Source organism: Xiphophorus hellerii, chromosome 16 (assembly GCF_003331165.1).
Source record: "Xiphophorus hellerii strain 12219 chromosome 16, Xiphophorus_hellerii-4.1, whole genome shotgun sequence".
Taxonomy (NCBI): domain Eukaryota; kingdom Metazoa; phylum Chordata; class Actinopteri; order Cyprinodontiformes; family Poeciliidae; genus Xiphophorus; species Xiphophorus hellerii.
Genome location: NC_045687.1, coordinates 13,300,348 through 13,312,467, shown reverse-complemented (window position 1 = coordinate 13,312,467; position 12,120 = coordinate 13,300,348). Strand labels below are relative to the sequence as shown.

General features: G+C 36.8%; 1 protein-coding gene across 3 annotated transcripts in view; it reads left to right on the top strand.

Moving 5' to 3' along the window:
* prkcab (protein kinase C, alpha, b) overlaps positions 1-12,120 on the top strand; it is a 104,987-nt gene that overhangs the window by 70,577 nt on the left and 22,290 nt on the right. For all 3 annotated transcript variants that reach the window (XM_032587089.1, XM_032587088.1, XM_032587091.1), the window contains 2 exons: positions 2,302-2,413; positions 4,936-5,064. In XM_032587089.1, coding sequence (XP_032442980.1) covers positions 2,302-2,413; positions 4,936-5,064 — 241 coding nt within the window. The remainder of the gene's footprint in view (positions 1-2,301; positions 2,414-4,935; positions 5,065-12,120) is intronic.

Sequence of the window (12,120 nt, the reverse complement as noted above, 5' to 3'; positions counted from 1 at the left end):
TATTTGTATATTTAGTTGTGTATGTGATTTGTTAGTCATAGACATGTTACAGCTTTGCATGAATATTTTTACAAAATATTTGCCTTTTTCACTGTAATATCTAAATAACATACAGATCATTTGGCATTTTCTAAATGTCTTCCCAAACATAAAAGCTCCAGCACAAATTCTGAAGAAAATGCATGTTGGCATGCACACTCTAACACATGCTGAAGCCCTGGGCTCTGCAAAGATTGTACCTCAAAATGCATTTTTCTCCTGTCGGAAGACTCACAACTAACTCCTCATTGTTCATTTTATCCAAGACCAAAAGCAGAAAAAGAGACAGTTACTTTATGTGAAGGGAATATAACATTGCAATTAACAGTGCAATAAAAGTTTCTAGGTCCTCACGGTTATTTAGAAAAGAGAGTGGAGAAATGTACTAACACAGACCAAAAGAAGACTCTGTCCTCTGCTCCTCAGGTCCCCACTGGACACTTCACTCATCAAGTTTCATTTAAACGAAAGTCAGCGTTCCCAAAATTAAATACTTGTTTAATACGATTCATGAGGGAAAACTGTGGTCGAAGGAGCATGACCACAATGATCACTTAAAAGCAAATACTGGGGGAATAGAGTAAAAAATAGATGTTCCCAAATAGAGTATGTTAATAAAATTTTTCAGAGAGCCTCACGCTCTTGACTCATACCCCTCTCTGTCAAAATGTAGTACTCAGAAGTCCTTTCTCTATAAAACGCTGACATTCCCTCAACGTCTCCTCCTCTACCATCCCTCTATCCCACTCTCTGACATCATGTTGTTTACCTAATGCAGTCGGCTTGTGGAAAAAAGGCCCTTTTCAACGATGTAGGCTTTCTTACTCAGTCGGTGGCCTGTATAATTACACATACAGCCGTTCTGACACAGTTCAGCATGATGGAGGCGACGCTGATGGGGGTTTATCCACCCTCATTTGCAGGGCTTTAATTAGAGCCATGTTTGTTTTGCAGTGATTGCAGAAATTAGCTAACCTCAGCTAACACAGTGCAGGCAGAAAAATGTATGAATCAGTCCACAGCAAATGAGACTAAGCCATGCTGATCCACGGATTTTATAGCAAATGTTTCTGAAACATTGAAGATTTGTATTTGTGTAGCCGAATGAAGCTTTTTTTCTTTCTTTATGCAGTAATCCTTATTGCTTATCGGACTGAAATTCCATTGGTTTAAATAGTTGGATTAGTTTTCCTCTTTCTTTATTTTTGTTTTTGTTCTTCTTGTTTCTTTTTAACTTGCGGTCACTTGACTTGAGTGACAAATTTAAGGACTTTAGACTCGACTTGATAAAATCACAAGGGACTTAGGACTTGGACAGTCATAGCAATGACTCACATAGCCATTTTATGCACTTGGTTAAAATATGTTGTTTTGTTATTCCAACGATCCGATTTTACTCAAGTAGTGCAAAATATTCCTCTTGCAAGTAAATTTCTCTTACAGATTGTTCTGGCAACAAAAAACACCTTGTACATTTGAGGAAAATCTGAATTATTAGTAGTTCATAAATTACATATTAAGTAACATTTGTCCACATCATCATATTTTCCCTTTTATATATATAGTTTTTGTTACTTATTTCTATTTGATGTGTTCAGAGACCACATCATAAAATACACAGAACCACGATGCTGGCTATTTTTTACGAGTCACATAATGCGTCTGTATTTCCCAAACTCTTTTAATTTTCTGAAGATTTCTTTAGCATATACTGTATGGTCTCTTCAATGGTTCCTGTTTTTCAGTAAGGATAAATGTGGACCAAAAAAAGTTACAACAGAACTGTATATTTTCATATAGGCTTTAAACTTCCTCAAAAACACAGGCTTGCTTTTAAATCTAAAGCTGCAGTTGCTGTATCACACTCTGTCTCCACTCCTGAAGCTGCTCCCCTCCCCATCTGAGGGGAAACTGTCACAGGTGGTAAATATAAAATGCATCGCTGCTGGTGCACCACTCTGGGAATGTCATCACAAAAACAGATTAGAAATTCTGGCAAGCTGGTGCTGATAGGCTTCCTCAGGCTCGTGTGTTGAGAAGCTGAATGTAAGTGGAGCTCATTTATATGTAAAAGTCCCTCAATTCAGTTTTAACTTTCCCTGTTATCCTTGTGGGAGTCTCCTTTTACGTCATGCTCACCATGTGGTTTCAGGGATGAAAACAACTCTCTCTCTGTGAGTCTTTTGAGACTTTATTTGAACCCTAATTCAGGTTTTATAATACCTTGTTCAATTGTTCTTTTTGTCTCGTGTAATTTCCCAGGACCCCAGAAGCAAGCATAAGTTCAAGATCCACACATACGGCAGCCCCACGTTCTGTGACCACTGTGGATCGCTGCTGTACGGACTCATCCACCAAGGGATGAAATGTGACAGTGAGTATTACTCCATCTGTGAGTCTGTTAGTGTGTGTGTGTGCACCTGTGTTGAATATGCTGCACTGCTTTTCCTTGAGCCAGTCCTAATGAGAACAGATGGGAATAGCCTGGTCCTGAAGCCCACAAAGAATTCACCGCTCTGCCCCACAGAGACCTTTCTGTGATCCCATTCTTCCCACACACTCTCCACTTTTGACTTTTCTCCCCTGTCTTCGGCAATATGAAACTATCTGAACATCCTCAATTCTTGAACTGAAGTCATGGTTTTGCCCATTTATTCCCCGTTCTTTATTTTTAAGCTGATCAAGCCGATACAAAATCCTGAAATATCTTTAATGAACAGGTGACAGGTGTTCCACAAGGATCTTTTGTTGGACTTTTGTTGTTTACACTTTCTATAAACAATGTCCCTTATGTGCAGCTATGTGAAAAAGTACCGTATCACCACAGATTTCTTCTCTTGTAATGAAATGCATCTTACTATCAGAGAAAGATAATCCTCATAAATAGAAAAATCACTTTTCATTCGTCCATTAACAAAAAAAGCTTTCAAAACCAGCCTGTGTCTGTGAGAAAATGTAATTGGTACCCTTTGTATTTGGTACTCCAGTATATATTGTTATTATTCCCAGAAGTGACTGGCACAACAGAACAACATCTAAAACACTGTCAACCTCAGTTAAGGTTAGTGCTCATAATTTAACAAGAGTAAAAAATGACATCCATGGGAGTGTTTCAAGGCCAAAATCTGTGCGAAAACAATACACCCCGAGACCCATCTAACACTAAAACACATCTTGATGACCTTCAAAGTCAAGGTCAAAAAAAAAAAAAGCATTTCAGGAAAACGACCAGCAGATCTCATGGGCGTCGTTCTCAGATGGTCATGGTTGATTTGCTTCTTCGGGATTTTGAGGTACAATGTCCTTCAGCTTGTAACCTTAAACTCAAGCACACTTTAGTTATTCAGCATAATACAAAACACACCAACAAATCCACCTTTGACCTCTCCGATAGTGATGCTGTGGTATTATGATAAACAGGCTTATGTTCTTCCTTGATTTCATATGTTGTTTTCCTACCTTCTTTTCTTCCTTGTAAATTATAACTTATTTGTCAGCTGCATCCTTTATTCTGTTTGAAAACCTAACTCCCTTAACTTCTAGAAAGAGTCTGGAGTTTTCACATGAATACTCTGTGGGAACCTTGTATGCTAAATCTGCATCACTCTCTCATTTTCCTTTCACTTTCTGTCCCTCACTGTACCTCTTCTCTCCTGTCCTCTCATCTGTTGCAGCTCCATCCTCATCTATCACCCTGCCTCCCTTTCTCCTCCTCATACGCGGCACATCCATCTGTGGGCTTCCAGTGGCGCCCTAATCGTATATGGTGATTAGAGCACATTGGAAGAAATGAATCTGAGGAGACCATGGCTATTACAATCTTCTTCAACACATTCTGTCTCTCCTTTTCTATTCCGAACACGTCAGGCAGATGGATACACATAGAAATGTGATCAGGATAAGATGTAAATACTGTAGATGAGTTTTAAATGAGAAATAAAGTTATTTACATTGTAATATTTGCTGTGTCAAACCGAAACAAGTAAAAATGGCAACAATTATCCGAGTCTGTGCTGGAAAAACTCCCAGGGTAGATTGCCTGCACCTGTGCATTTCTAGGGTGCAAATATTGACAAATGTTGAGAACAACAACAATTTTCCCCAACAGTCAGCAGATTTGATGTGCAGCAGCAGAGATGATTGCATCACAGTGCCTCATAATGCAGAACGCGTGGGAATAACTTCCAGCATGAGGAAGGATGAAACATTTACGAGTCTGGGAATATTTTGATTTGATAAACTTTTGCAGTCATGTACAATGGGGTTTGTTTTTAAGTTTGCTCCCTTACAAAAGGAATGTGCTCTCTCAATTTTTTATTATACTTTAATTTTACCATAGAGAGATTGCAAAAAAAAACAAAAAAAAAAACCTCACAGCACATTAAAATTAAACATCTAATTTCATGTCATTGTGTGAAATTAGTATTTGATTTAACTGTTACACAGCAATTTCTTTATTATTTTAGCAGACATTTATTTTTTAGATTTGTATGTTTTGCATATTTATCAATATACAAAAGTTGACCTATCACTAATATTACATTCACATCCACTGTCAATGGTGCAGTCTTTTAAAATTACCCAGATAAAAGATTTCTTATTGGCCTTGAAATTAAATTTGTACAAACCGAAGTACGAAACACAGGTTGATGTTTTCCAGACTACAGGTTTATGTTTTATTAAGGCTAAAATTCTTTTTTATGGTTCCTAAACTACTTTGGTTTAGCTTCCTAGTTCCTTTCTTTCTCATAACATCAACCTCTCAAACTTTTTTGTACTTCCTCCTAAGAGGCAGAGAGTTCGTTTTTTTCATTAAGAGATCACACATGCAGGAATCATGTTAGCACACTTACCTGTAAGCTGAGTTGTTTGTTTTTGTCTTTTGTATTCCTGCAGCCTGTGACATGAACGTGCACAAGCAGTGTGTGGTCAATGTGCCGAGCCTGTGCGGGACAGACCACACTGAGCGTCGAGGCCGCATTTTCCTCAAGATCGATGTCAGCGGGGACAGGCTACACGTCACAGGTTGGTTTTAATCTCTACCATTAACTAAGTCTGCAAAAACAAAACAAAAAAAACAGCTGACTCTTAATGTGACATTAGCCATTAACTTCCAGTTGGGTTTGTAAGATGCTGGACAAAATGCTCTTATTTGTGAACAATCCAAATATCAATGGAACTGTATTTGAAAGCCCTGCCTCATACCAACGTCTGCAGCAAAGTGCTTTTCTTATGTGAATAAACAGCAAAGTACCACTACTGCAACTTTTTGAACATTACAGTAAAATTTATATTCATACAAATTGTTGCTGTAAGGAGGTTTACCGCGATGTTTAATGATTGCTATTATTAAAGTAAATTTTGTAGTAGCATAAATAAAATTATAGAAAATATAAAAATTATTACCTGAGAACTTCTGGAAACACCTTAGACCAGTATTTCCATTTTGTCCAGCGTGCAAATACATGTGTCAGAGCACCATGGATGATGTGTTGATGCCAATGTGGCAGAGAGTCAATGTGTTCATTGCTACTGACATCAATATATTCTGATTTGTAACTCATTCATTGCATTACCTAAGAAAATTATTATTGTCACTTGGCAATTATCTTGAAATAATAACTCATGTAGATTTGAAACTATCTGTTTTCTAGCTTCTTGTTGCAACTAGCTGTGCTGAATGCTAAACAGCTCATTTTGACAAAGACAGAAATAGTCCACCAGAAATTGCACAAAATAACACAGTCACAACAAACCAGCTGATTGGCAGAAGTCTGTAGCTTACAAACAACGCAGTTGAAGATATAGATAGTAACTCAGTTATTAGGTATATGAGTTTTTGCTCAGATCCAGTAATGCTGTTCAGGTGTTTAATATGCCATTACCTTCACAGTTCTATCGGGCTTCAGTAGATGAGTTTTGGTGTCGTTTTCTTATAAATAGTGATTAAAGCCTAGCATGCTCTTAAATAAATCAAAGGTAACTCTAATTATGTGGACAGCTGTTGTTCAAAGTGTAAATATCATACAGGTCACGACCCTGATGAGTCAAAGACACTCAGTAAGATTAAAGGTTGAAGATGTGGACAGTAGTAACCCAGCAACTGATTCTAAAGAGCTCATTAAAACAAAAAAGTAAGTAGAAATAAAAGGGCGAAATCAGAAAGGCTTTGGCTTGGTGCTTTAATTTCTCTGAAAGGACAAGTAAACACATGTTGTAAAACAGGTGTCTCTGAGGTGAATCAGCAAAGAAGAAGTTAGCTGTTCCCACTCTTGCAATCCACAGGGCAGCCTCTTCAGCACAAAATAAAACATTAGCTTTCATGCTGGTTAGCGCAGAAGCTGTTTGAACTAAATAACTTCTAATGTAATGCTAAGCAAAACAGAACTTAGTCATCCTTTTTATTTCTATGTATTATTGTTGATCTCTTAATATGAAAGCAGTTTCTGTACAAAGGGTTTAGAAACTCCTTGTTATTGATTTCAAAACATGTATGTAAATGCCTTTTCCATTGATAAGGTTGTTAAGAAGTGGTTAGCAAAAGAAAAACTTGTTAATTGGTACAAAAAAAAAGTACATCATACTTGTGGGACAGCATGAAATAGAAATCAGGGTGGCTTTTCCGGTCTTCAAAGCACGAATGTGTGCCTGTGTGTGTTTCAGCACTTCTAAATTATCCTGTCAGTCAAGAGCAGCACCTGCAGTGGAGAACTCTCCAGTGTTAAAACCCCTTTTGGCAGAGAGGAAAATGACTGCTGGGTCACTTCCACCGCTGCTTTCCCCGTCACACTCATAAACTCACATTTTCACACAACAGCTTGGCGAGACAGTGGTGGTCAGGGAAATTTATATCAGAAACCAATAAATAGAATAACTCCACACAAAGCACGGGAAAGGAAAAATCTCCAGCTGCTGCAGGAGGAGAGTGACAAGTGTGCTTGAAATTCAAGTCTGTTGACTTCATAAAAATGTGCTTGCTGTTGGAAAAGTGACAAAGCACAGGGTTTATGCTGATTACACAGTAACCTTTTAACTGCTGTTCGGTGAAATCATTTTATCGGTATGACTGCTAACGATGCTTTGATCATTTTCTATTGAAAGTTAAATTTGTGTCACACGTGGAAATAATTTGTCTAAAAGCATAAAAACAGTGAAATGTATTCCTAAAATCTTCAGCTTTATACATCTGGAACATGTAAAATAATGTAATCTAAATGCACAAAAGCTTGTGGAAAAATGGCTATAAACATGGCAGATGAACAGTTTGAGTATTATTTTTTAACTATTTTGCTCATCTAGAACTTTTTCCACATTTTTATCTCTTTTCTCTTCATCATTTATCCTGACAATGATGAGGAGAAAATCCTTGACTGTTAGCTCAAGGATGACAGCAAGTGGTGTTGTTGATATAATTATTAGGCCTGTCACGATAACAATTTTTGCTAGGCGATAAATTGTGCCAGAATTGATTGCCATAAACAATAATATTGTTGTTTTGAGACCATTTTCAAGTAATATAATAGCAATAATGGCACAATAATGCAAGTACACATTCTCAAAGATCAATTAACTTTAAATTCTAATGCACATTTAAAGACTGGAACTGGAAGACATTTAAAATATCCTAAACAAATAAAGAAAACAACAGAAATGACAAATAAAATGATAATTGTTATCTTTCCAAAATGGGCTAGTTGAGACCAAAACACCAGACTGAATACTTTTATCATTCAGTTTTTGGTAAAAAGAGAGTGAGTTTTTATAGCAAAGACTATAAATCAAGCAACTGAAGTTTGAGTTTCTTTTAATTTATCATGCAATTAATTGATTTATTGTTTATTGTGACAGGCCTAATGATTACCCAAGTCATGTTTGATTAAACAAGTAGAAAGTAAAACTAAACTGACTCACACCTCCATGTTTTAGATCTTCTCTTTATTGAAACACAAAGCAAACTACGTTGTTTGTAAAATGTTGGTGCTTCATTTCATTGTGTTGGCTTCAGCAGGACATTAAATTGACATGTGTGTTGTGAAGTTGAGAAAAATTAGTTGGAGAAATTGTGTCATATAGGTATTATGGATTTGGAGACATAAATGAACATTTTGTTAGATTTGTGACCAACTACGTGCCTCGTCAAAACAAAGAGTAAGCTCCTCAAGGTGTAGCAAATTCAAAAACAGAGCAATGCCAAATACAAAACTACGTTTTATTTATTTATTTATTTATTTATTACAGGGACAATGCATATTATTAAATAAGAAGGCCAATTTTTCACTTACAGTTCCTAGACAGATGGTGAAAGACATGAATAAAAGTAAAAATGCGTAATTATATGAACACAATAACAAATACAATACTAGAATAGATTATGAAGCTGAAATGCACATTACTACCCTGACCTTACAACCTTTGTTCTATGTTTCAGTGGTAGTACATGAGATCAAGCAGAACTTGTTGACATCAGTAACAGTACAAAATTATAACGTTTGTTACAAAAGTAAGATTTAATATGCAATAAACATGAGCAATTCGTCACAGAAGACCAGAATAACAAGCTGCACAAAGCACAATCCTTTAGTTTTTAACATCACCACAACTGTGAGGCCACAGTGAACAACCTTGTCCAAAGTGAGATCTTAAATTCCTCAAATCTTTTAGTAAAATGAGCTTTTGAACATTTGAATGAATCTGCTAGCTGCAACTCTACCAAATGGGATTCAATAAAAAATAAAATGTTAATTTTTTTATGAGCTGAATGAGCAGAATTTAAAACTCACCTGCATCTTTAGAAGAGAATAAGTTAACTTGAACCGTCAAATATTTTCATTATTGTCATCAATAAGTCTCTTACTATAAAAAATATATACAGTTTAATTAATAAATCTAAGCAAGAAGAGAAAAGAAATGCTAACAGAGCTGCAGAGGCAATCATTGGGGCATGATGGACAGTTTTCTATTGGAGGGAGGAAAGATCAATACTGAGTACAATGCTAGTGGGAACAAATGCAACGAAAACATATGTTCTGAAGTGTTTTCTTTTATTTTTTTCCTCTTTTGTAATGGCAGTGATCTGAACAGTGAGGCCACATCTTGTTCTGCAGCTCCCCTCTGGCTCACACGCGCAAGTGGCAGGCCTCTGTGGTTCACTGCACCAACATGAACTTGATTAAATCTTTCCGGCCAAGAAAACAGACACATCTCCTCAGGCTCACTCCTCCTAAACAGCTTCTCTTCCTCCTCTTGTTCTTACTTCTTCCTTCTTCTGTTCTTCCCTTCATCTGTCCCTTCCATCCTTTTCTTCCTTAATTCACTTTTTCTTATCCCACCTTTTCTTTTGAGACACTCAGACTCACTCATCCCTGTCATCACCCATTTTTTCTTGATACCCGCTGAGCTCCTGTCTGTTACCTCGGATTATGCTTTATTCTTCCCTTTTCAGTATGACATCAGTTCTTTTTTTAGTCAAGAGACTGTTTCTTTCTGTCTTGGATTTAATGCTTTATTGTCTTCTACACTGTGGTCTTCCTGATCCTTCCCTTCATAGTTTAGAGTCGATTTCTCATTTAATCCCTTCTTTCTCCCTCATTCTGATCACCACCTTTATCCCGATCTTTATTTTTCCTCACAAAAGGCGGCATGTGAAAGCCGATGGGCTTCAGCAGACATTTCTCCTGGCTCTTTGATGACAGAGTTGTGACGAAACGTCCCTGGATGACCTGCCCACACACACAAACACAAAGCTTCTGACGATGGAGGTTTACGCAGCAGTTTGCTCAGGATGAGATTCCCCAATGCTGACATGCTTGCCTCCGCTTTGAAGCGCGAGTTAAACTGAAATATATTTATTGTCGGAAACAACGGGACGTTTCATTGAACTAAACCCTTCTTTGCTCAAAAATCTGCCATATTATTTTACTTCTCTATAATGTAATTGTTGCATGAAACATGAATGCAGATCAAATGTGGGGAAAATATGAGGTCAGACTTATTTGTGATTCTTGCAGTATTCTTGTGTTTAGATGTCTCAGTCTAAGTAGGCATGCGACTAAAAAACACTCATTTTAGTAGGAAAAATAGCTTTTATTTTGAATGGAATATCACAATAACATTACAAGGACCATGTGGAATGCAATATTTGTTAGTTACTTCTCATTGCCGTGAATGCAACCTTGTATAGCAATAGGATATTAAGACTGTTGGATGGAGTTTGACCACACTTGATGCCTTCACCTGACTCAGATGATAGTGAATAGGAGGATGAAGGTCACGGAGTTTGTTGGAACCAAAAATATCACGATCCAATTTTCTTATATTGTGCACATCTACTTTTATTTACTCAAGAGAAAGGGAAAGAGGGATCTGTTTGTGGAAGGTTACAGCTAAAATCAATGTTATTAGTTTCAAAATACCGAAAAATATAAGAATTTGTAGGCTTCTCTTTTCTTGGGATTTAAAAAAAAATATTTGTAACATAATATAAATTTTCAGCTGACAGTATTTCCTGTTGCACTTTATTCTTCAGTTTTAATAGCTATTGCTGTTAGCAGCTAAGACATATCCCATTATCACATTAAGACAATGGAAATGGTTCTCTCTGTGGTTCACTGGAGGTCAAAGCTCTAGATGTTAATGACTTTGTCTCGCCTCTATGCTTGGATTTCTCTAGATCAGAGAAATGTTGAGATCTTGAGGCGCGCTCCATGTTGCCAGGCAGATTCTCATTTCCACAGTTTTGACAGTAGTCAGACCTGAGTGGTAAATTTGCTAATTTCTTTAGTTCTCAAGAGGAAAATTATGTTTTCATAGGGAGAGTTTTAGGTTGTTTTTCCTTTATAAAATGAAATGCAATAATCATTTGGAAAATGTATTTTGTTTTTTATCCAGGTTATCTTTGTCTGATACCTACATTTTGTTTGATGGAAAAAATAAATAAAGCAGAAGAAATCTACATCAGAGAATAGTAAATAGATATAGCAAAATATGAATTAAGTTTACCTTTTTTATCTTTTAAAATGTGTAAGGAAATTTAAATAACTGGGGTAGAATGGTCTTCAGCAGTTTATTTGCTTTTGGCTTCATTTTTATTTTTATTTTTTATAATTCCCTTAAAGTGTTTTTCCTAATCTGAAATGGACCAATCGTGTCGCCACAATATTTTTGATGCCCCAGAAACAGGAATCATAAATTCCCTCTGATTCCTCCTTCTGCCTCCACTGAGTGCATGACGTCTCCGTTTGGATCCCTGACACAGCTCAGCAGGGATCCATTCAATTCCCATTTGGCTGTGCAGTCTTCCCCCCTCCAAGATTATCAGGCACTCATTGGCTGCACATGGCATTGTTATGCAACAACACATTTAAAACGCAAAGCCTTCTTTCTTTATGAGATTATGCAGTCAGCCCACCACAGCTCTGTTTGTATTCGCCCCTTCAGCCAGATAACATGTGTTTTTTTTATTATTATATTTGCTATCTGATATGAAAAATGTGTTTATGTACCCAGGGAAATTATTGCTGCAATATTTTGGGAGGGGGAATGACTTGAAACTTAAGGTGCATCAGATAAGATAGCAGTAGTTTTGAAGAAATAAACTCTGAGCAATTAGAGAGGGAAAATCAATATTACCACAGCATTTATTATTTTATTTGCTCTTGCAAAAGTCTTTCATCCACATCACATTAATAAAAACATAACATGTCTCTGCTGTGTACGTATCGTGGCTGCTTCAGCCCAAAGCAAATAGTAAAAACTAGAAATGCACACAAACCAGGTAATTTTATTAACAGCTACCTCATAAGGAGAACACAGGACACAGACAGCAAGCAGCTCTTGTTGTATCTAAGCAACAACTGACACCAGAGATGGTCCTTGATGATGATCTTTTATTTTGTGTATGTATCCCTGTGTTTGTACGTGTGTGAGAGAGAAAGGCAGTGGCAGAATCAAGGAGACAAGGAATTGTTCTTGCATAAACACACGCAGAGAACAGAGACCGTAGTGTCCTTTCTCATCTGTGTGTGCGAGTGTGTTTGCCTCATTAGTGTTTTTACAGGATTGTAGAAGTTTCTTTGGTTTTGT